General features: G+C 44.0%; 1 protein-coding gene across 1 annotated transcript in view; it reads left to right on the top strand.

The window, feature by feature from the left end:
• Positions 1 to 21,319, top strand: part of SKAP1 (src kinase associated phosphoprotein 1) — a 374,118-nt gene that overhangs the window by 278,700 nt on the left and 74,099 nt on the right. Inside the window, exons 5-8 of the mRNA XM_036755929.1 lie at positions 6,375 to 6,455; positions 7,307 to 7,390; positions 13,579 to 13,703; positions 18,410 to 18,473. Of these exons, the coding sequence (XP_036611824.1) occupies positions 6,375 to 6,455; positions 7,307 to 7,390; positions 13,579 to 13,703; positions 18,410 to 18,473 (354 nt within the window). The remainder of the gene's footprint in view (positions 1 to 6,374; positions 6,456 to 7,306; positions 7,391 to 13,578; positions 13,704 to 18,409; positions 18,474 to 21,319) is intronic.

The raw sequence follows: 21,319 nt of genomic DNA, 5'->3' as shown, positions 1-21,319 counted from the left end.
GGTCACACAGCTAGCAGGTGTCTGAGGCTGGATTCGAACTCAGGTCTTCCCAACTCCAGGCCCAACACTGTATCAGCCATGTAGCTGCTGAAATAAGGAAGACCTGAATTCAAATCGAGCCTTAGACATTTACCAGCCATGTGACCTTGGTCAAGTCCAGGGGCAGAGAACCTCAAGGCCACATGTGGCCTTCTAGGTCCTTGGGTTTGGCCTTTTGATTGAGTCCAAAACAAATCCTTTGATTAAGGGGATTTGTTCTGTGAAGTTTGGATTCAGTCAAAAGGCTGCACTTGAGGACCTAGAGGTCCACATATAGCCTTGAGGCTACAGGTTCGCCACCCCTGGCCAAGTCACTTAACATCTGTCTGCCAGAGTTTCCTCAACTGTAAAATGAGGATAATAATAGCACCTACCTCCCAGGTTTGTTATGAGGATTAAACAAAATAATCTTTGTAGTAGTGCCTGGCGCCCAGCAGATGCTTAATAAATGCTTGTTTCCTCTGCTTTGCTCAGAGTCCTTGCATATTTTCCCACCTGTCCAGCGTATGAGCCTTCTTGGAACCTCATTTAAAGAACTAAATGAAGTGGGCGCTGCCATCGAGCCAGGCTCTCGGAATTTTCTCGGATCCTGTGGTCCACAGTGTTTTCCTGCCATATTTTTTAAACTCTTCTGCCTTGTTCGGCAGCCAACTTCAAATAATAAATGATTGCACTTCAGTTTTGTTTCCCATCTTTGGAAGCTGTGTTAGAGATCAGATGTGTTGTCCTCTAACACCTTTCTTATATCTGCTTTTACTGATAAAGTTCTCAATGAATGATTCCATTAAGAAAGTTTTAACTAGTCTGTTCAGGTGGTTTCCATTTCCTTTGAAACTGCTGGTCCTTCAGCTGTTTATTTGAGTAAGACTATGTCATTCTACGAATGTGAGGCATCTAGATGGTACAGTGGAGAGAGAGTGGGACCTGGAGTCTGGAAGTCCCAACTCTTAATCCTGCATCAGACACTTACCAGCTGTGTGATCTTGGCCAAGTCACTTAACCTGGTGCCTCAGTTTCCTTGCCGGTAAAATGGGGATCATAATAGCACCAACCTCACAGGATTACTGTGAGGATCAAATGAGATAATAAATGTAAAGCATTTCCTAAGCCTTAGAACACTATGTAATTGTTAGCTTTCATTATCATCATCCAAGTCCACCTTCCAGATTTCAATGTGAGGAAGAAGAACAAACTTGGACACATTTTAAATGAAACAACAGAAATTAAAGAATTAGGATAAAAGCAACATAGGTCTTTTCCACAGTGAGTAATAGGGACAAAGTTGTTGAAATAATAATAGTGAATGTTGATTAAGCTCCATTATGAAAAAAGCAGTTTGTGAAATGGAGAGCTATCCTTGAAGCCAGAAAAACCTGAGTTCAAATCCTACCACTGCCCCTGTGACCTGGGGAAAATCACTTAAATTCTCCGCTTTCTAGGCAACTCTGTAATGATAGAAATGGCCAAAGAGGGGAAAAGTGCCAAGCTGCATCAGCAGTAGGAATTTGCAAATCCAGGAGTTCCCTATACCAGTGAAGTCATGGGTCTGTGACCCTGTATGCAAGGTAGTCTCCTAGGAGGTTGAGACACAAAAGAGAAATAAACTAACTCGTTTGCATGTGTCATAGTTAGACTATCATTCCTGATGCTGCCACTTTTGCACTTAGCATTTTTGTCGATTCATTTGTCGCCTAAAGAAAAAAGTGAAAAGAACAATGAAAAAACATGGCAGGGAGGAGGAATCCAGTACAGCAAAGAAACATAAAATAATAAAAAAGAGTGTCTTAGCCAGAGGAATACCACTGAGGAGTGGGTTAAATGGAAAAAAGCAGAGGGAGAATTTGGAAGTTCTAGGGTCAAGAGCAATAGAACAGAGGAATCCTAACGTCCATTCCTTTTTCCTGACCGGTAGGCCATTCAAATGCATACACATGGACATACATACATCATCAGTCCATGCCTTCCATGGATGAATTCAATATATATCTGGAACTTAACTGTGGCCTTAAATCTTAACTCAATCCTTTAATAAAGGAACCTGGCTAACCTTCACTCCAGACAGTCCAAGAACTGTAGGCACCAAGAAAGAACTTGAATCTAAAAGAAAAGGGAGGGCAGGGGTTTTTGTGTGAGGGGGAGAGCAGTCTTAAGAACCTAAGAAGGGGAGAGGGGAAAGTTGAACAAAAGGTTAAAAAAAAAGAAAAAGAATCATTGAGTCTCTTTTCAGGTTGATTTAGCAAAAGACTGAGCCAGCTGCCTCTAATGCAGGCTGGTGGGTGTCTGGTTTGTTCTGCAGAGACTCCAGCCAACGATGGCCCTTTTACAGTGGCCTCCTGTGTTATTAGCCTTGTGCTATGGTGTCGCCAACTGATTTCTCCAATTCTCTTTTCTCACTGGGCTAGAAAGCAGCTGGTTAAATAGGCCGTGACTCACATAAGCTCCTGTGTCTCTTTTATTGACTGCTTTCTGGAAATGTATCACACGCCAAAGAGTCCCCATTGTTGTAGCTATGCATAGCCGACTGGGGAGTCATGTTGAGTGCTGAGAGATGGAATCCTGCCCTATAGTTTATTGCAGGGTTGGGTGTGGGTGGGGTACAAGAATTTAAAGGACTCTGGGTAGGAAAAGAATGTCTGAGAATTTCTTTTATCTTCATCTGCCATGAAAGTTTGGTGGCCATCACCACTATGGTAACACACTTTTCTTTGGATCTTATCTTTATGACCCCACATCCCTCAGTTAAGTGGGTCTGTTCTTATGTGGGTTATAATGAGAGATTAGTAAGCATCATGGTGCAGGTTGTGGCGCTGACATGCATCTGTCTGGTGCTTGATTGCAAGGACATCCACGTTTAGGTCTATCTGAGAGAGCTGTCCATTTCCAATAATGCACCCGTGGCCCATCTGTTCTTGTATTGTATTTTAAGGCTCATCACCAACTGTTGCACTTGACAGGTGTGTAGATTTAATCACCACAAGATGTGGATTAAGCCATCCAGACTGTCTGCCACATCACCCTGTGTGTGACGCTCATGATGAGGCAGATGCTGTGCATTCACCAGTATCAACAATGCCTGATCAGTGGGACCCCTGGTTTGAGACACTGAGAGAAAACATCTTAATTACTACAGTACTTTCCTGCCTTGGTGTTTAGAGCATTGTGCTAATGAGGCCAAAGTCACTGTTAGCTTCACGCAGAGGAGGATTCTGTTATGACAGGCAGCTGGGTGTCTTGCACATAGTAGGCATTTAATAATTTTTTTATTTGACACATTGATGTTTTTCCCACATTCCTCAGCCTAGTCGGCTCTTTTCCTAATGCATGTTGTGAGCCATAGCAGGTGTCAGGGAAAGGAGAGTGGGAGCCTGGATATCAAACCATGATTTGAGGAAGGAAGGAGAGGCATAGAATTTCAGGGTTGGAAGGGATCTCAGCAGCCACCTGTTGAATCCAGCCCATATCCCCCAAAAGGCTGACCTCCACAGCATCCTCAACAGATAGTCATAACAGCCTTCTTTTCTTGAAGACCTCCAATGAGGTAGAACCCACTAACAACTTCCAGCAGCAGCTTCTTCTCCCTTTAGATAGTTCTGGTTTTTAAGAAGTTTTTCCTAGAACCAAGCCTAAATTTACCTCTCTGCTTCTGGCTCTGCCGCCTAGGAGCAAAGAGAATGAGTTTAATTCTTATTCCACAGAACACCCTTTCTAATAGGAAGAAGAACATCTTCCAAACACATGCATTACTAACTTGAAATTGAGCACCCCTAGCTAAGTATGTGCCAAACCTCATTCATGGTCAACCAGGAAAAAAAAGAGAGAAAAAATTCATCAACCCATTCTACCCACAGTCTTAGGAAACAAAATTTGACTGCTGGCAGAAGCAGGTGTCATTGGGGCCCCCTAATTCCCACTCTACTCCTCTGCTCCCTAGATATCTTTATGCCTTCTGAAATGCTAACAGGAATACATACATACACACACAGATACACATACATATACATATACACACAGAGAGACTATGAATTAGCCCCTTATATTTCAGCTATTTATGCAGTATTATTTCTTTGTTTTCTTGGTGGTGACATTCTTGGGGGGAGAAGAAAGCCTCACGATGATAATGTACTGAAAGTAAATGAAATTAAATAAGCGAAGCCGTGCTCATCACTACTTCCTTCCCCCCTGGGTAATTCAATTCAAGCTCTCTCTCTGATGGCAACTCACAGGGACTGTCTCTGTCACCCCGCTGGGGCCTGGAGTCTTAACATCTAAATAAAAGTTTCACTCAAGCATTTTTTATGCTCCTGCCAGCAGGATCAGTGAGCTGGTGTGGGCACATTAATGTAATATTCATACTCACAGACTCTCCCAGCACACAAGGCAACATCTTCCCATTTTCATAATTATAGATGTTCCATAAAATGGCATTTAGATTTGCATTTAAGAAAAGGGGGGAGGTAGAATTCCAATAAAACGTTTAACATGTCTTTTATGAGTCAGTCTCTTGGCATCTTCAGCAAGATGTTGTGTCTCTGGGTTTAACAAGGTCTTTAAAAAAAACTGTGTGAAAAAAGAATAGTAGAAAATTCTTACTCTCACCATCCTCCCCCAGAAACCCAAATTTCAATTCTAGTCTCCTGCAGTTAAATATCTAAAAAAGTCCCCTTTTGCTTGGAGCTTAATTGGAAGGAGGGGGAACCTTCTTGTCAAGTGTCTTCACCAGTATGCTTGGGCTGTTTAAGCAGTATTTACACTCTGATTCCTCAGCCCCTCCCAAACTGATTGATAAAGACCTTGACCACTGCCCTCTTGGACAGTAGCATGCAGCAAAGGCCAAGAATTTGCAGGGGATTCTGGAAGAGAGGAAGGAATCCTAGAAAAATGAACTTTCCTTCTGTTGCTGTTTGTCCTTTGTGTTCACCCTGAGACCTATTTGTGAGGATTTATAGCCAGCATGGTGTTTGCTAACAATAAAACACAAAGGCAAACATGGGCCCCAAACAAGAAAGTTGACAATATGCTGGAGCTGGATGAAGGATCCGGGGCTGTAGACATGCTAAGAAGGAAGAGAAGCTTACCTGGTCTCCATTTTTCAAAAATGACTCATGCTCAGAATGCAGCTGGGACAGGTTCCCAGGCTAAGATTAGTTTCATTGAGATAGTCTTTTTTTAAAGGACATATTATGATCACCTGAGATTCTCAAGACATTGAAGAGAGAATCAGGGAGGTTTCCTACCCACAGTGGTACCATGATGCATACCTCTAGTTCTGTTTCCATTCATGTGTAGGGAGAAGTATTCAGCATTTTTAAAAGCAAACTAAAAGAAATTGATTGGTGTTTGGGGAATGAAAGGACTCTGAATATATCTACCCTACCTTTTCCCCCTCCATTTTTCCCTAATGATGAGATCCACCATTCTGATTTTTTTCTCCCTGCCTCCCCCCATCATTGTCTTTTCTGGCTTCCTCTTCCTTACGGCCTCTGTCCTTTACCTCCCCCTTTATAAAACAAGTAGAAAGCCTAGTGGAGGCAGATGGATTAAGAGACCAACTTCTCAATAAATTTGTACCTAATGAGGTTAACTGAAAGCCGAGTGTGTTGCATAGAGCACAATTAAAGGCTGATGCAGGTTCCAGGGTTTCTCTCTTCCTTGTAGAAGTTTCAGTACTTTTAAGCTCTTTGAGATGATTCAAGGAAACCAGTGTTCTGGGCAATCATTGTTCAGTCTAGCTTGCATAGCCCTTTTATCCAGTGAATTTATAAAGTTGAAGACTCGTAAAAGTTGAATCAATTCTGCTTTGTTGGTTTTGTGTGTGTGTGTGTGTGTGTGTGTGCGCACGCACATACACGCATGCACATGTATCTTTGCCCGTGGTTCCCTGTAAGTTTACTGTTTTTATGGTAAAGGCCATTTTCAGTACAATTATTTTTTTCCTAGTAGGATATAAGCAACTTGAGGACAGGGTCAGTCTTGAAATTTTTCAAAATTGAAGACATTTAATTCACCCAACAAGCAAGTTTTTAAATACCTGCCTGTCAATAACTTGCTTGTTGGATTGAATTGAATGTCTTCAATTTTGAAAGAAATAATTCAGCTCTTGATTAATTGAATGTGGATTATCCGGTTTGGGACTTAACTTCCTGTTGTCTCCCTCCTCCCTTCTCCAGTGATTGATGTGTGCTCAGGGAATTCCAATTCACTAATCTAAGGGAAAAAAAGCATACTTAGTAATAAAATAATGTATTCCAAAGACATAAAGAAAGTTTGGGTATTTACATGTTTGGGTTTTTTCTAATCTGCTACATTTAATCTTCTCTGTCTCATCTCCTCAATAGAAATGGAAGACATCATCACGAAAGGGGCCCAGGAGCTGGAAGACATTATAAAACAGGGGTACTTGGAGAAGAAATGCAGAGGTAATAGTAATCCGCTACTATGTGACCAAGAGCCAGGAACAATAAGGGAGTCTGTACCTAGTATAGAGACGGAGGGGGATTCAACCCAAGATATTTGAGAAAAGTGTAGTATGGAGCCATAATTCTGCATCGCATTGGAGTTGTCGTGGGTTCAGCTCCTGGCCCTGCCACTTGCTAGCTGCATGACCTTGGATGAGTCACTTTGCTGCTCTGGGCCTCGGTTTCCTCATCTGTAAAGTAAAAGAGGTTGGACAGCATAATCTCCGAGGTCCCTCCAGCCCCAGACCTACAGGTCTGCATACAGGGGGCCATCTCTAAATACCCTGACAGAAGTGTAATGGAGCATGTCCCCGTGGGGATACTTTTTGTGTCAGGTGTAAGAAGGCCCAAATTTAAATTCCAGGCAAGCCCAGGTCTGGACCATTTAACTCAGTTGGTTCAAGCACAGTGCTAATGAGCTCCAGCTCATGAACTTGAATGGGTAAATTAGCTTAGCACAGAGGTAGAGTTGCTCTGTGCCCTTAGCCTGGGGCATTATTTTTGTTCACAAAAAAAAAAGAAGGTAAAAAAAGAGCCTGAAAACAGAGAGGTGAATCAGAAATGTTAAAATGAAGCCAGATGCAGGGATGATGGATAGAAGAAAGCCTCGATTCTGTGCCCTACTGAGACCTGGATCCTCAGCTCTGTGACTCAATATGGGATAACCTGTGGGAGTAAAGGGGAGGGTTTCACAGTCCATTAACCTGGGAAATAAAACAGGAACACGCCGGACGGTGTGTTGGTACATTTTACGGATTCTTCAAGTGGTTGTCGTTATCTGAATTTATGTCCTCTCCCGCTCCTTCATTTAGATCATGGCTTCTTCGGCTCCGAGTGGCAGAAGCGATGGTGTGTTGTCAGTAAAGGAATCTTCTACTACTACTCTAATGAGAAAAGTAAGTGTTCCCCCTTTGCACAGCAGCCGCTCACACCTGGATCTAAAACCTCGGTAAATCCTCCAACGCTGGGGGCCCATAGGCCTCAAGATAGCAGTCTTTAACTAACGCCTATTCAGGGTAGGTGCTTAGGTAAGGGATACCTTGATGCTTTGTAAACAGTGAAGCAGATGTGAGAAGAGGCTAGGTGCTCTGCAGAAAACTCCAGCGTCTCATTTAGAAATGATGCTCTTTTAATGATGCTGTCATTCGTTATTCTGAGTGTCACAGTGGATAGACCTGGAATCAGGAAGACTTGAGTTCAAGTCTGGTCTCAGACGTTCACTAGCTGTGTGACCCTAGGCAAGTCACTTAACCTCTGTCTGCCTCCATTTCCTCAACTGTAAATGGGGATAATAATAGCCATCTACCTCCCAGGGTAATTGTGAGGATAAAATGAGGCAGTGTTTTTAAACACTTTGCAAATTTTAAGGTGCTGTGTGAGTGCTAGCTATTATCGTTATCATCATTATGGCTTTCAGAGTGCTTTCCTCCCAACTGCCCTATAAAGGCAGGTAGAGCCAGCATGATCATCTCCCTTTACAGTTGGAAAATGAAGCTTAGAGCCTTGAACCATTTCTGATCATGTGGTATCCAGAGGTGGGAGTAAAGCCTAGTCTCTTGAATCTAAGCTCTTGGGATCTTTCCACTACTCCATCCTGCCTTGGGAGCCCTGTTTACTCCTTGGAAGACCCTTCAGATGTCTTCCTGGTATGCCTTAGGAACCAGTCCTTGTGCCTGGTGACTGAAAACATTCACTACCCGGTGTCTGGCCTTCTAGCGATGAGCTCTTCCGAACTAAGCTGGGTGGGTCCTCAGACCACAGACCTCCAGGCATTCGTATCTCACAAAGGAAAAGTAGAGACCAACAGGGATGTAAACAACATACCACAGACCCCCACTCATCCCCATGCCCAGAAATAAACACCCAAAGCCAGGGAAAGGAGAGAGGAGAGAGCACGCAAGGATTGGATGGTCAACTGGACCGCTTATATAATAATAATTTTTTTAAAACTTTTAAAATAGCTTTAGTAGCTTAAAACTGCACCAAGACTTTGGGAACACCCCATATAATCATAGGATCTACAACTAGAAGGGACCTTATCGGTTGCGTTACACCTGTGGGAACCTTTTGTCTGCATGCTCAGTTCTGACTCAGCAGCCAACCAAAAGACTTTTTCTTCACCCCGCTGTCAGCAGACGTGAAACAGCCATGGAAGACTCGTACATGCCCAGAAGCCCAGCGAGCAATACACTTTGTACGCGTTTATAAGGACTCTGATTGGCCAGGCTCCTATTACATAACCCTCCTCACCCTGCCCCCTTTATTTAACTCACCATTTCGTTATTGAGTCATTTGGGGGTTTTCTTGGCAAAGATACTGGAGTGGTTTGCCATTTCCTTCTCCAGCTCGTTTTACAGTTGAGGAAACTGAGACAAACAGGATGAAGTGATTTGCCCAGGGTCACACAGCCAGTAAGTATCTGAGGCCAGGTTTGAAATCAGGAAGATGGGGCAGCGAGGTGGCACAGTGAGGAGAGCACCAGCCTTGGAGTCAGGAGGACCTGAGTTCAAATCCGGCCTCAGACACTTGACACACTTAGTAGCTGTGTGACCTTGGGCAAGTCACTTAACCCCAATTGCCCTGCTTTCCCCTCATGAAAACAAAAAAAACAAACAAAAAAAAGAAATCAAGAAGGTGAGTCTTCCTGACTTGAGTCCTGGCACTTGATCCACAGTGTTAGCTGGCTGCCCTTTACTCCCCATACCTTAAGCATAGCCTAAGTTTTCCTACCTCCGTGTCTTTGGTCAAGCCAGTCCCTACACTTGGAATGCTTGCCCCTTCCCTTCTCTCTACTCCCCATCTCCATTTGTTTAAATCATACTCATCTTCAAGACCCAACTCAGTGATGACCCCTTTTCTAGGAAATCTTCCCCAGCTCCTCCTGACCAGTTAGAAGTGACCATTCTTTGGAACTCCTGTAGCCTTTTGTTTGTAACTTCTTTTATTCAGTTATCTTGGCTTTGGGGAGGTTTGGGGTTTTTGTTTTGTTTGTGTCATGGTTATTTGTGTACATGTCTTATCCTCCTTTCTAGGTTAGAACCTCTATGAGGGCAGCGATTCTGTCTTACTTATTTTTATGTTTCCTCAAATAATGTCTCACATAATAGATGCCTAATAAATATTTGTTGCGTTTGAATTGAATTCTATCCTTTCAAATGGGCGCACCCTCCTTTCTCTTCCTCCCCCATCTCTTTTCCCTTCCCTTCCCCTCCTTTCACCTCTCCTTTCTACTCTTCTTTTCATCCCAAAGCCCAGATCGTTGGGGGTTATTCAGGCAAGACCCAGTGCAGTATTTCCCCTGACACATACGCCTCAAATTCTAGAGGAAGGGAAGGCGCCTCCTATACTTAGCCCAGTGCTTCACAAATATGATCTCATTTAATCATTACAGCACGGGAGGAAGAGGCTATTATCCCCATTTTGCCATTGAGGAAACTGAGGCAGATAAAGGTTAAATGACTTCTCCAGGGTCACACAGCTAGTAAGTATCTGAGATCAGATTGGACCTCGGCTCTTCCTGACTCCAGGCCCTGGGCTCTATTGTGCTACCCAGAGAATAATCAGGCATCTACTCTACTACCTATCTAGAATGATGATCGCCTCCAGCACGTTTCCAAAGGTAAAGAAGAATGATGGGAGCTTCGGCCCCTGAGACTGCCTAAAGGCCCAGAATCCTTAGGGTTTGCCTGCCTACTTATCTAAAGTTGCCTCACCAGGACTTGGGGCAGATATCACTGAACATTTTCATAATTATCATAATTCATTCATAAATGAATAATTCAGCAGTGAGAAGAACACTGGACAGGGGTCAAGGTGACCTGAGTTCAGATCTCACCTCTGCTTCTTACCACCTGTATGAAAAAAGCTAGTCAAACTCTCCAGACCTCATCGGATTATAGATTTGGGCCAGGATGGGACCTTAGAGGCCATCTAGTGCAGCTCCCCTCGTTGTAGAGATGAGAAAACAGGCCCAGGGAGTTCAAATGACTCCTAAGTTTCACAGGAAGCAGGGCCAGGAGTCAGATCCTAACTCCAAAGCCAGACCTCTTTCCATCACACTCTTTTGCTCCTTTTAGAAGAGTGGAGACTACCATCAGTTACCAATTGTACCTGCCATCAGGACAGAATGAATGCTGTTAATATGGCAAATCTGAGTATGGTTAAAAAAAAAAAAAAGAGGTTGGCCTGGTGGGTATCCTTTCCAGCCCTGAATCCTATGAAGTCAGCACACTCATGCCTGACTAGAGGTGAGGAATGAAACCAGTAACTGCAGCGTTCCTAAGCCTGAATTGCAAGTACCCAGCCCATCATAGGATCATAGATTTAGCTGTGATTAGAGCTAGGAGGGACCCAAGGGCATCCAGTCCAGTCCCCTTCACCTTATTTACCTATTTATGTATTTCCTTTCTTTGTCATTGATTATCAGTGCCCCACCAACTGAAGCAGCGGTTCTATATCCCTCAGAGCTATAAGCTGCAAAGAAGCACTTGAGTAAATTGGGATCTGGAGTCAGATAACCAAGATTTGTATCCTATCTCTGCCACTTACCCTTGGTGTGACTTTGGGCAAGAAAAACTTTCCCTCTTTGGGACTCAGTTTCCTTATCTATAATGTGAAGGAATTGAACTCAATGACCTCTGAATTCCTTTTCAACTAGAAATCTAGTACCCTATGAGCTTTCTTTTTTTAATTTTAAAATCCGTCATTTATTTTTAAACATGTTTTTAAATTTTGAGTTCTAAATTCTCTCCCTCCCTTTCTTTTAAAATGAGGAAATGGAGGCCCAGAGAGATTAATTACCTTGCCCAGATTCCAGCCCACCTCTACACTCCAGCTCCTTTCCATCTGCTGTCTCTTCCCCTGTGCCATCATTCTCCTTCCATAAGCTCCCCAACTACAATTCCTTCTCAGACTCCTGAGCAGGCGAGCCAGCCTAGCCTGGCTAGTTTTGTTTGGTTCAAATCTTCAAACAACCAACGTGATATATGTGTCAGCGCAGAAGTATTTTGCTATTGCCCTTGTATAAAAATAGGTGGCTAATGTCTCAAACCAGCCCAGGCATCTCTAGATATATGACCACGTATGTCTTCCGTTCATTCAGAAATCCTTTATCCTCATGGCTTTAAAAGAGAGAGAAAGAAATCCATGCTTTTATTGACCATTTTGCCATCAGGGTGAAATAAAATCTGGTGACCAAAGAAACAACAAAACATTTTAGTGGCCGGTTAGAACAAGGAGAGATACTTTAACAAAAAAGATTCTGGTGTCAAAAACCACTGCTCCATGGCTCCCTTCTCGCCAGTTATTTCTTATTGCACCCAGGACATTCTGTGTAAGTACAGAATGGTTGTGTATTTCTTTGAGCTCAACCAGGTGAGGATAGCTATGGATGTGGGGCGGCCAAGGACTGTTTCTGCTATTGCTCCTGCTTCTGTCATCTCTGTTGTCTTTATCAAAAATGTTGAGGATATAAGGGAACAGCATTTATTAAGCCTCTACTGTGTGCCAGGTCACCATGCTAAGCACTTTACAAATATGATCTCATTTGATTCTCACAACAACCCTGGGAAGTGGGTGCTATTACCATCCCTATTTTACAGTTGAAGAGATTGAGACAAAGGTTAAGTGACTTACCCAGGGTCATACAACTAATATCTGAAGCAGGGTCTGAACCCCGGTCTGGCACTCTATCCACTGTGCCACCTAGCTGTATGTATTAAAACGGTCTGGTTCTGTGTTGCTCTTGATCCTGCTAGATCGTACTGTCCCTGTCTTTTTAGGAATTTACAAGCAGGAAACAGCATGATCATACACAAACTTCCTCTCTCTCTTTTTAAAATTTCTTTTCTATTTCTTATATTAGAAGAATTTGACTTTTTCTACTTAGTCCCAGAGGGCAGAGCTCGGAGCAGTGAATAGAAGTTTCAGAATCTGTCTCAGCTCAATGTGAGGAAAAACTTCCAACAATTAGAGCTATCCAAAAGAAAAGCAGAATGGGCTTGTGTAAGAGGTCATGGGTGAGTGGGTGTCCCGTCCCCGTCCCCCACCCCCACCCCCACCCCCGCCTTCACTGCAGGTTTCAAGCAGAGTCTGAACGATCACTTGTTGGAGATGTGCTTAAGGAGCTTATCCTCCGGGTTCTTGTTCTCACACCAGATAGCCTCTGGGATTCTGTGTTACACCATGACCTCTGGCTGTCAGAGAATGAAGCTTTCGTCCGCCTTTCTCTTGAGCACTTCAGGGCATTCTCTTTCTTCCTCTCCCCACCCCCACCTTGCTTTCTTCCTTCACACCTCTCCCAAAGCACCGATTGACGTGGAGTGTGAAGTGGCTAGGGATGCAGGGGAAGGAAAGATAGAGATTATCTGGATTAGTAAGGGACAAACTAGTCTAATTCATCTCGCCCGTCTAGAGTTTGCCCAGTGACCTTGACCTCTGACAGGATCCCAGAGGTAGGGGAGGTGACTGCAGCCCCTGATGTCCAGGAGCCTTTAGGATTTGCCTACCAGGATGGCAGTTCATGTGTACAAATAATATGGCATCATTCTTCTCTAAGAGAATTCCTCCTCAGTTTGACCTCTGTAAGATGGGTTAAAAAGAATGATCTTTTTTTCATCATTTTTCCCCTGCTGCCACACCCTCCCCCCGTTCCCCTACTTGCGGGGAGAGCTTCAGAGGGCACCGGCCCCATGGCCTTAGGACAGCCTGCTGCTGTCCCTGCTCTTGGTATGAGCTCTGCAGGCCTTCATCATGATGCCTCAACTCTGTAATGGCCTTCAAGAGCCCCGCATCGCCAGCCCTACTCTCCCAGCTCTAATCAGCCCTCCTCTCTCTGCTATTATAGATCTCTTAACATTCTAATAAATTCTCCTTTTCTGTTGTACTCTTCTGGCACAATAACCTTTCCAGCCAGGCAGCGAGTGATCTTTGCTTTGCTCTCATGGTAACCTCTTCTTGCTCTCTCCTCATAACCTTTCCCTGACTACTGTGGCCCCTCCGGGATGGCCCGGCTGGTTTTCATGTCAGGGAAGATGTCTTCCCCCAGTACTGAGATCTCTCCGGACATAGCTTTCCTCTTTTCTAGGTAAGCAGCCCAAAGGGACCCTTTTCATCAAGGACTATAGCGTACAGATGGCCCCCCACCTTCGACGAGATTCCAAGAGGGAGTCCTGCTTTGAGCTGACCTCGCCAGACAGACGCAGCTATGAGGTAAGAGGAGCCCCTCGGAGGGTCCTCTCCCTCACTATCTCTGCAGCCTCATTCCCTCTCGCACAGAAGCCATGATTTCTGTTCTGGTGTCCATCTCCTTCTAGTCAGTCAGTCATTCAGCAGGCATTGAATGAGTGCCTACTGTTTGCTGGGCACTGTGCTGAGTGCTAGGAATTCATACACCAAAGTGAGACATTCCCTGATGCTCATTTCTGACCTGAGATCTGTCCTCTCCTCACTGAACTGACCTCTGCTATGCCATGCCCTTTCCTCGGGTCTCTGTGTTCCACCCACATCCTGACACTGTGCGGGACAGGGTTTCAAACCTATCTTTGCATCTTCATTTCATTTACTGCCCACTTACCCCTCTCCCTGATATCATCACAGACTGGTTACTTGTATGTTTCAACAGGCAAGCTAATTCCTTTTGCATTATCTCTGATTTAGCCATAGAGTTGCCTCCCCTTTCCTGTTACTCTTTCCCTCTTTCCCTCCCTTTCTCCCCCCCCTTCTCTCTCTCTCTCCTCCCCCTCTCCCTCTCTCCCTCTCCCCTCCCTCTCTTTCTCTCTCTCTTTCCTCCTCCTCCCTCCCTCCCTCTCTCTCTCTTCCCTCCCCCTCCCTCCCTCCAGAAGGGAAAATTTGATTTCCCTCCCCAGTTCTTCTGCACAGCAGGCAATAGATTATTCTTCCATGTCCTTCCTATTATTCAACACAGTCTTCCTGACTCTGTGTATAACTCTCAACAAAAAAAAAGATTCCTTTTTACATCCTGGTGATTTTGTCTTCTATTGGTACAGCCAAGGGACATTTTAGCTTATTGTGAAGAAAAGGAATGCTATGCTAAAATCAGTCCTACTCATGGTCATTAGCCCTTTGGCTAACTACTAATGCCTCTCCCTTTGCTCTGTCTGTAGACTTTTAGCTCTTATATAATTTATATACATTATAAATTAAATATATATAAATTATATAAAATTACCTAACATATAAATTACATTTTATATAAAATACATAAATTAACTCGTCCTTCACAAAGAGTCAAATCTCTATGTTTATTCATTTCTTCTGAAACTTGGAACATTTCCAGAGTCCCTAGTAATCTTAGGTTTTCTGAAACTGGATATGAGATAGATAGATAGATAGATAGATATAAATCTATCTATACACATATATGGACACATACCTATATACACATATATGTATAAATATATATGTTGGTAAATAAATAGATAAAAAAATAAAATATCTTGTATGTATGTTTTTAAGTCTTCTTTATAAAGTTCTCAGCTCAGCTTAAATGCAGCCTCCTCTTGGGAGCCTTTCTGATTTCTCCCCAGCTGTGGCAGATGCTTCCTGTCCTCCTCTGAAATGATTTTGCATTTACTTATCTGCATACATGTCGTTTCCCTGCTGAAGAACGTGAGCTCCTTAGACACCAGGCCTTTTTTCCTCCTTCCCCTTTGTATCTCAACTACCTACGCAGGGAATGGAAAAGCATGGCAGGTACTTAATGAATGCTTATTGGATGGCCTTGAATTGAATTCCAGAACTGGCAGATCTTCCTTTGTTCACATTTGAATTTTTCATAATCTTTCCCACTATCTGGTAAATCTTTATAGGATTGTAGATGCAGATCAGACTGCACTCGAAGGTCATCAGGTCTAACCTTCTGGTTTTATAGATGACGAAACTGAGGCACAAAAGAGTAAAATGACTTGCCCAAGGTCACACAGATAATAAGGAGCAAAATTAAAGTTTGATGCTGGGTCCTCTGACCTCACATCCACCACTCTTTCCCCTGTGCCGTCATTATCATAGCATTTATATGGTACTTTGAAGTTTGCAAAGCACTTTACGTGAGCTAACTCACTTGATCACCACAACAACCCTGGCGCTATTATTATCCCCGTTTTATAGATAAAAAACTGAGGCGGACAGTCACATAGCTAGTAAATGTCTGAGCAGGTCTTCCAGATTCTCAAGGCCAAAGTACCAGCTAGCCGCCTTGTGGATTCTATAATCATTTTGAAAAGTTTTATGAAAATGCTTTGATCTTAACTTTGTCACTGTCTGAGCTTGTTTCCTTACCTGTAAAATGGAGTAATAAGGTCATAGGACCTGGCGCTAGAAGGGACCATAGATGTCATCTAGTCCAAACCCCCCACTTGTATGTGGCTGAGGAGACTTGAAGCCCTGAGAAGTTAAAGTGACTTGCCCAAAGTCACACAAGGTGAATAAGGAGGAAAACTGGGATTTGAACTCAGAACTCTCCAACTCTAAATCCAGTGTTTTTCTTACCTCTCACTTTAGATTGTCATGTTACAAAAAAGTTGACAAGGTTTATTCGGAATAAGGAAGTAGGGGCAGCTAGGTGGCGCAGTGAGTAGAGCACTGGTCCTGAAGTTAGGAGGACCTGAATTCAAATTTGACCTCAGACACTTAACACATTCACTAGCTCTGTGACCTTGGGCAAGTCACTTAACCCCAATTGCCCTGTCTTCCCCCCTCCAAAATTTAAAAAAAAACATTTTTAAAGGAATAAAGAAATAAACAGCACAAGACTTCATGCAATGTGTCTAAATCTAAATCTTGCCCCAAATAGGCCAGATAATAGAAATATTGCCCAGGAAGGTCCATTTTAAGTCATTCATTTAAAATAAGAAAATTAATAAGAGTTGAGTTTTTAGAGTTGAACATTGTGGACCTGCCATATTTTCTAGGCTATCAGCCCACGATGGTACTTATAGCTCTGCCTTATTTTTCATTAACGTAGTACAAACATTCTTCATCCCATCCCAAAGCTACTGCAACGACCTCCCAAGTATTTTCTTCACCAACAGAATTTTCCTGCTGAAGTCTCCCAGTTGCTACAATCACTTCCCTCAGATAACCTTTTCACTTAGCCACTCCCCATATCAGGCATTTACAATGGTTTAATATTGTCTGTCATTTTTTAAAAAAAAAGTTTGCTCAATATACTTTTTTTTTAATAACAACCACTTCTCAAAAAGCCACCAGCCCAGAGTATCCTGTCTTATTTAAAAAACAAACATGGGGGCAGCTAGGTGGTTCAGTGAGTAGAGCACCGGCCTTGGAGTCAGGAGGACCTGAGTTCAAATCCAACCCCAGACACTTGACACATGTACTAGCTGTGTGACCTTGGGCAAGTCACTTAACCCCAATTGCCCTGCCCCCCCCCAAAAAAAAACAAATAAAAAACAAACAAAAACAGTTAAACTGATACAACTGTGCTTGGCAGAGCAGGTAACATTCTGCATCCATGGCCCACCACCCCTTCTTGTTCATCTTTCACCTCAGAGAAGGCCAATGACATCACAGGGTAACACCTCGAGTTTTGCATGAAATGGGTTTAAATGAGGCAGAGTTGCACAAAGTAAAAACAAAGACGTGTTCTGAGCATCCTTCATCATAGTATTGTCTGTTATGGCAGATTTAAACTACTCTTCAGAGTCTTCAAAAGCTCTTCCAGAAGCTTTGCTCCCCCTGTCGCCTCTCCACTCTTATCAACAAAAGTCATCTCCTCCACCCAAGCCCAGCATCTGCCTCCTTCCCTGCCCTTCCTTCCCTGCCAGTTTGCTCATCCCCCCAGGAGCCTTTCCAAACATTATCCTCCTCTCATAACCTTCTCCTCCAGCCGGTGTCCATCAGTCCTTCTAGTCTCTGACAAAACCAAGCTACTCCCGAGCCACTGTGACCACTTCCCTATTCTGGGTCCTTCTGACATACCTGGAGCTTATTCTGTTACATCCTTCTCTGCTTGCTATTGTATTGTTTTGTTCTGATTTCACAGGCCTCTCCACATGTGTATCTGCTTTAGATTGAATGTCTTTTGAGCATTTCTTTTTAATACTATAATTAATAATAACATTTATACAGTGCTTAACAATTGGCAAAGCACACTGCATACATTATCTCATTTAAGCCTCAGATGGACAGGTAGGTTTGTAGATATGATTACCTCCATTTTACAGATGAGAAACTGAGGCTCAAATAGATTATTAAGGGCAGTTAGGTGGCACAGTGAATAGAGTGCCAGGCCTGGAGTCAGAAGACTCATCTTCCTGAGTTCAGATCTGGCCTCAAACGATTCCTGTGTGACCCTGGGCAAGTCACTTCACCCTGTTTACCTCCGTTTCCTTATCTGTCAAATGAGCTGGAGAAGGAGATGGCAAACTCCATTTATCTTTACCAAGAAAACCCCAAAAGAGATCACGGAGAGTTGGGAGTGATTAAAAGCAGCTGAACAACGACAGAGTGATTTGTCCGTGGTCACACAGCTCGTAGACGTTGGAACCCGGGTCTCCCTGATCCCCTGTGCCATGCTGCCCTCTTTGTAACCTCTCCTCGCAGTCCCTGGTAGCTCTCTGCTCGGTAATTGCTTGTTGAGTGTAGAAAGTGTGAGCGCCTGGCACGGGACTGATCTGAGCCGAAGCAAAGCCGAATCCCTCTGGTAGGCACACTTCCATTCTGCCTGTGCGTAAGTGCATCTTCCTCGTTGTTAGAGGGCACGTGCAGGATCTGATCTGAATCCAGGGCAGTCGGGAAGTGTTGAGCTCAGCAAGGCTGAGGCTCTGACGGATTCTCCACTGCCCACTTCCCTTCCCTGTGCCTCCCTCCCAGGGGTCAGGGCAATTTCGGTGAAGTATTTGGAAGGCGATGAACTAACTCACTCCTCCTTTCTCCAGTTTACAGCTGTTAATCCAGCCGAAGCCAGGGATTGGGTGGACCAAATAAGCTTCTTGCTGAAGGGTAAGTGTCGCTAATGTAGGAGCAGTTGAGATTACCCAGCATGCCGATGATCTAGAGCTCCGTGAAATACCAAAACTTTTCCTGTCCATCCTCACAGATGATAGAGATAGTAATAATAAGGTTTACATAGAGACATCTATATGCATATTGCTTTTGGTCTGCAGAGAGCTTGCCAGATATTTTCTCATTTGATCCTCAAGACAACTGTGTGTATTTGGTGCTACTATTATCCCTATTTTGCAGAGGAGGACATTGAGGCAAACAGGATTAAGTGACTTGCCCAGGGTCACACAGCTCCTAAGCGTCTGAGGCTGGATTTGAACTCAGAGTCTTCTGACTCCAGGTCGTGCGCTCCATCCACGGCGCCACCTAGCTGTCCTCTAATAAAAGGACTGTCATAGCCTCCGGTGATTAGAGATCATCTGTCAGAAGGGAGGAAACAAGTCCAATAATCTGTCCCAATTACTAGTGCCTCCGTTTGAATTCGAATGATTGCGTGGCACGGGAGACATGGGCACAGGACCTCCCAGCATGGCGTGCCCACGTCAAAGAAGGAGCTGTTCTCCGAATGAGGCGGAGTTGCAGGAGGTGCTCAGATTTAGAGCCACCTCCCCTCCAAAGGTTCACACGGACTATTTGTGCCCAACCTGCACTAGAGCCTCCCGAGCTCGTGTCGGTCCGATCCGACACAGTCAGACAAGCTGTACCTTGAACCCAACATTATGATATCATTTTGGTCCTCTTCAAGAACAAAGGACAGCAGCTGCTTTGAATTTATTTATATTTAATCTGTTAATACTTACACATGTATTTGTCATCTCCCTTACTAGAATATAAGTGTAAAAGTAGGAATTGTTGCATTCTTCATATTTGTATTCTTAGCAACCATCCCAGTGTCTAACACGTCATGGGTGTTTAATAAATGCTTATTGATTGATCCAGCATCATAATTATATAAAAGATAAAACCGTGGCCCAGAGAGGGGAGATAATGATCAGCAAACAAAACATATACTGAGTCTGGAAAAGATCTTACAGGAGTAGGGAACCTGCTTCCTCGAAGCCACACGTGACCTTCTAGGCCCTTGGCTACAGCCTTTTGACCGAGTCCAAGGGGATTTGTGCTGTGAAGTTTGGATTCAGTCAGAGGGCTGCACTTGGGGACCTAGAGGCCCACATGTGGCCTTGAGGTCACAGGTTCCCATCCCTGTAGTACATAGAGATAGGAGGAACCTCCAAGATCATTTTGTGCAGCCCCTTCATTTTATAGAAGAAGAAACTTCTCGTTGTTATTGTCAAATCGTGTCCAACTCTTTGTGACCCCACGGACCATAGCACAACCAGGCCCTTCTCTCCTCCACTGTCTCTCAAAGTCCGTCCAAGTTCATGTTCATTGCTTCCGTGGCTCCATCCGTCCATCTCATCCTCTGCCTTCCCCTTCTCCTCTTGCCTTCACTCTTTCCCAATATCAGGGAAGTGAGTCCCATCTTCTCATTACATAGCCAAAGTATTTGAGCTCCCTTACCACAAATGGTCCGATTGAGGCCCAGTAAACAAATCACAATAATGAGATGGGGCAGGAAAACCCCTGAAGTCATCCAGCTGAACCCTGAGTCTGCACCTGTGCTACAAGGTACCATTCCACAGTCTGGCAAGGACTCAACCACGAATTTCCCCCCATCCCTAATTTGAGTTCGGCCTATTACAGCGTAGCCCCCACTCTTTCCTATCCTGCCCTCAGCAGAGATAGGTAACCCAGAGCAGGGTATCAGGGTGGGTTTATTCAGGGCCCTGGAGGGTTAAAAACAGGCTGCTTGTTTGCTGGTCCCCACCATTCAGTTTGGGTGGGGAGGGCAGTCTGAGGCGTGGTATCTCTGCTCTTAGAGCACCCTCTGCTGGCCAGTGTAGCCTCATGACAGGTCAGAGGCAGCGTGGTCTGGAAGGAGGCTTCTTGGCATTCATTGACCTGACAAGTCGACTGAGCCAGGGCTCCATATCCATATCCGTATCTAGACAGTATTTGTTGATGTTTCAGAGCAGCCAAGGCCCCACTTCCTCAGGAAGAGGAAGCAAAGTCCAACTTTGTGTTTAGCCTATGAATTAGTGGGGAGATCTCCCAGAACTGGGAATTCCAAGCTTCATCCAGCTCTGAGCTCTTTTCATAGATGAAAAGGAGCGCAGTTGTGTTCATTGCAAAGAAGCGCCCCTTTTCTTTGGCTGGGCCTTTGCCATCATGAGAACATCACATGTAATGAAGTAGAACGAGGCAAACACAAACATTGATGGAGACAACAGCATGCCGGCCGATGTAGGTGCCCTGGATTTATGCATGTAATATACCCCTAAGTGTGTAAACCTCCATAAAGCTCAGCACAACTTTATTGAGCTTTACCCTATGGTCCTTTCAGAATCCCACATTGAAGGAATTATCCATTCCATTTATTTTTAAAGAAAACAAACAAAATAACAACATATGAACAAAGCCACAAATGCGCCTTTGCTCTTTTCCTCATATCAGGTGGCTCCAGAAGTTTAGATGAAAATGATTGCCTACCCTTTATTAAAAGCCTGATCCAGCTGAACATTGTGAAATCAGAGTCAAAAGGTTGCACATCCTTCCCTTCCTTAGAGTGGGGATGGTTTCATTCACCCATTCTGTAGAGTACCCTCAGCTGAAGGAAAACCAAAAAAAACCTTTTGAGGGTACTCAGAATCCCACATCAGAGAAGAACAAGACATCTGCTTATTAAGAATCACATAACCCTCTCCCTCTGGTGCCCTGATGCAAGCCTATGGTACTATGTCTCAGCATCACTGTGCAATGACCCACTTTATGTTCAGCAGACT

This window comes from Trichosurus vulpecula, chromosome 4 (assembly GCF_011100635.1).
Source record: "Trichosurus vulpecula isolate mTriVul1 chromosome 4, mTriVul1.pri, whole genome shotgun sequence".
In the NCBI taxonomy this organism is placed as follows: Eukaryota; Metazoa; Chordata; class Mammalia; order Diprotodontia; family Phalangeridae; genus Trichosurus; species Trichosurus vulpecula.
This window is presented reverse-complemented; position numbering and strand designations above follow the sequence as displayed.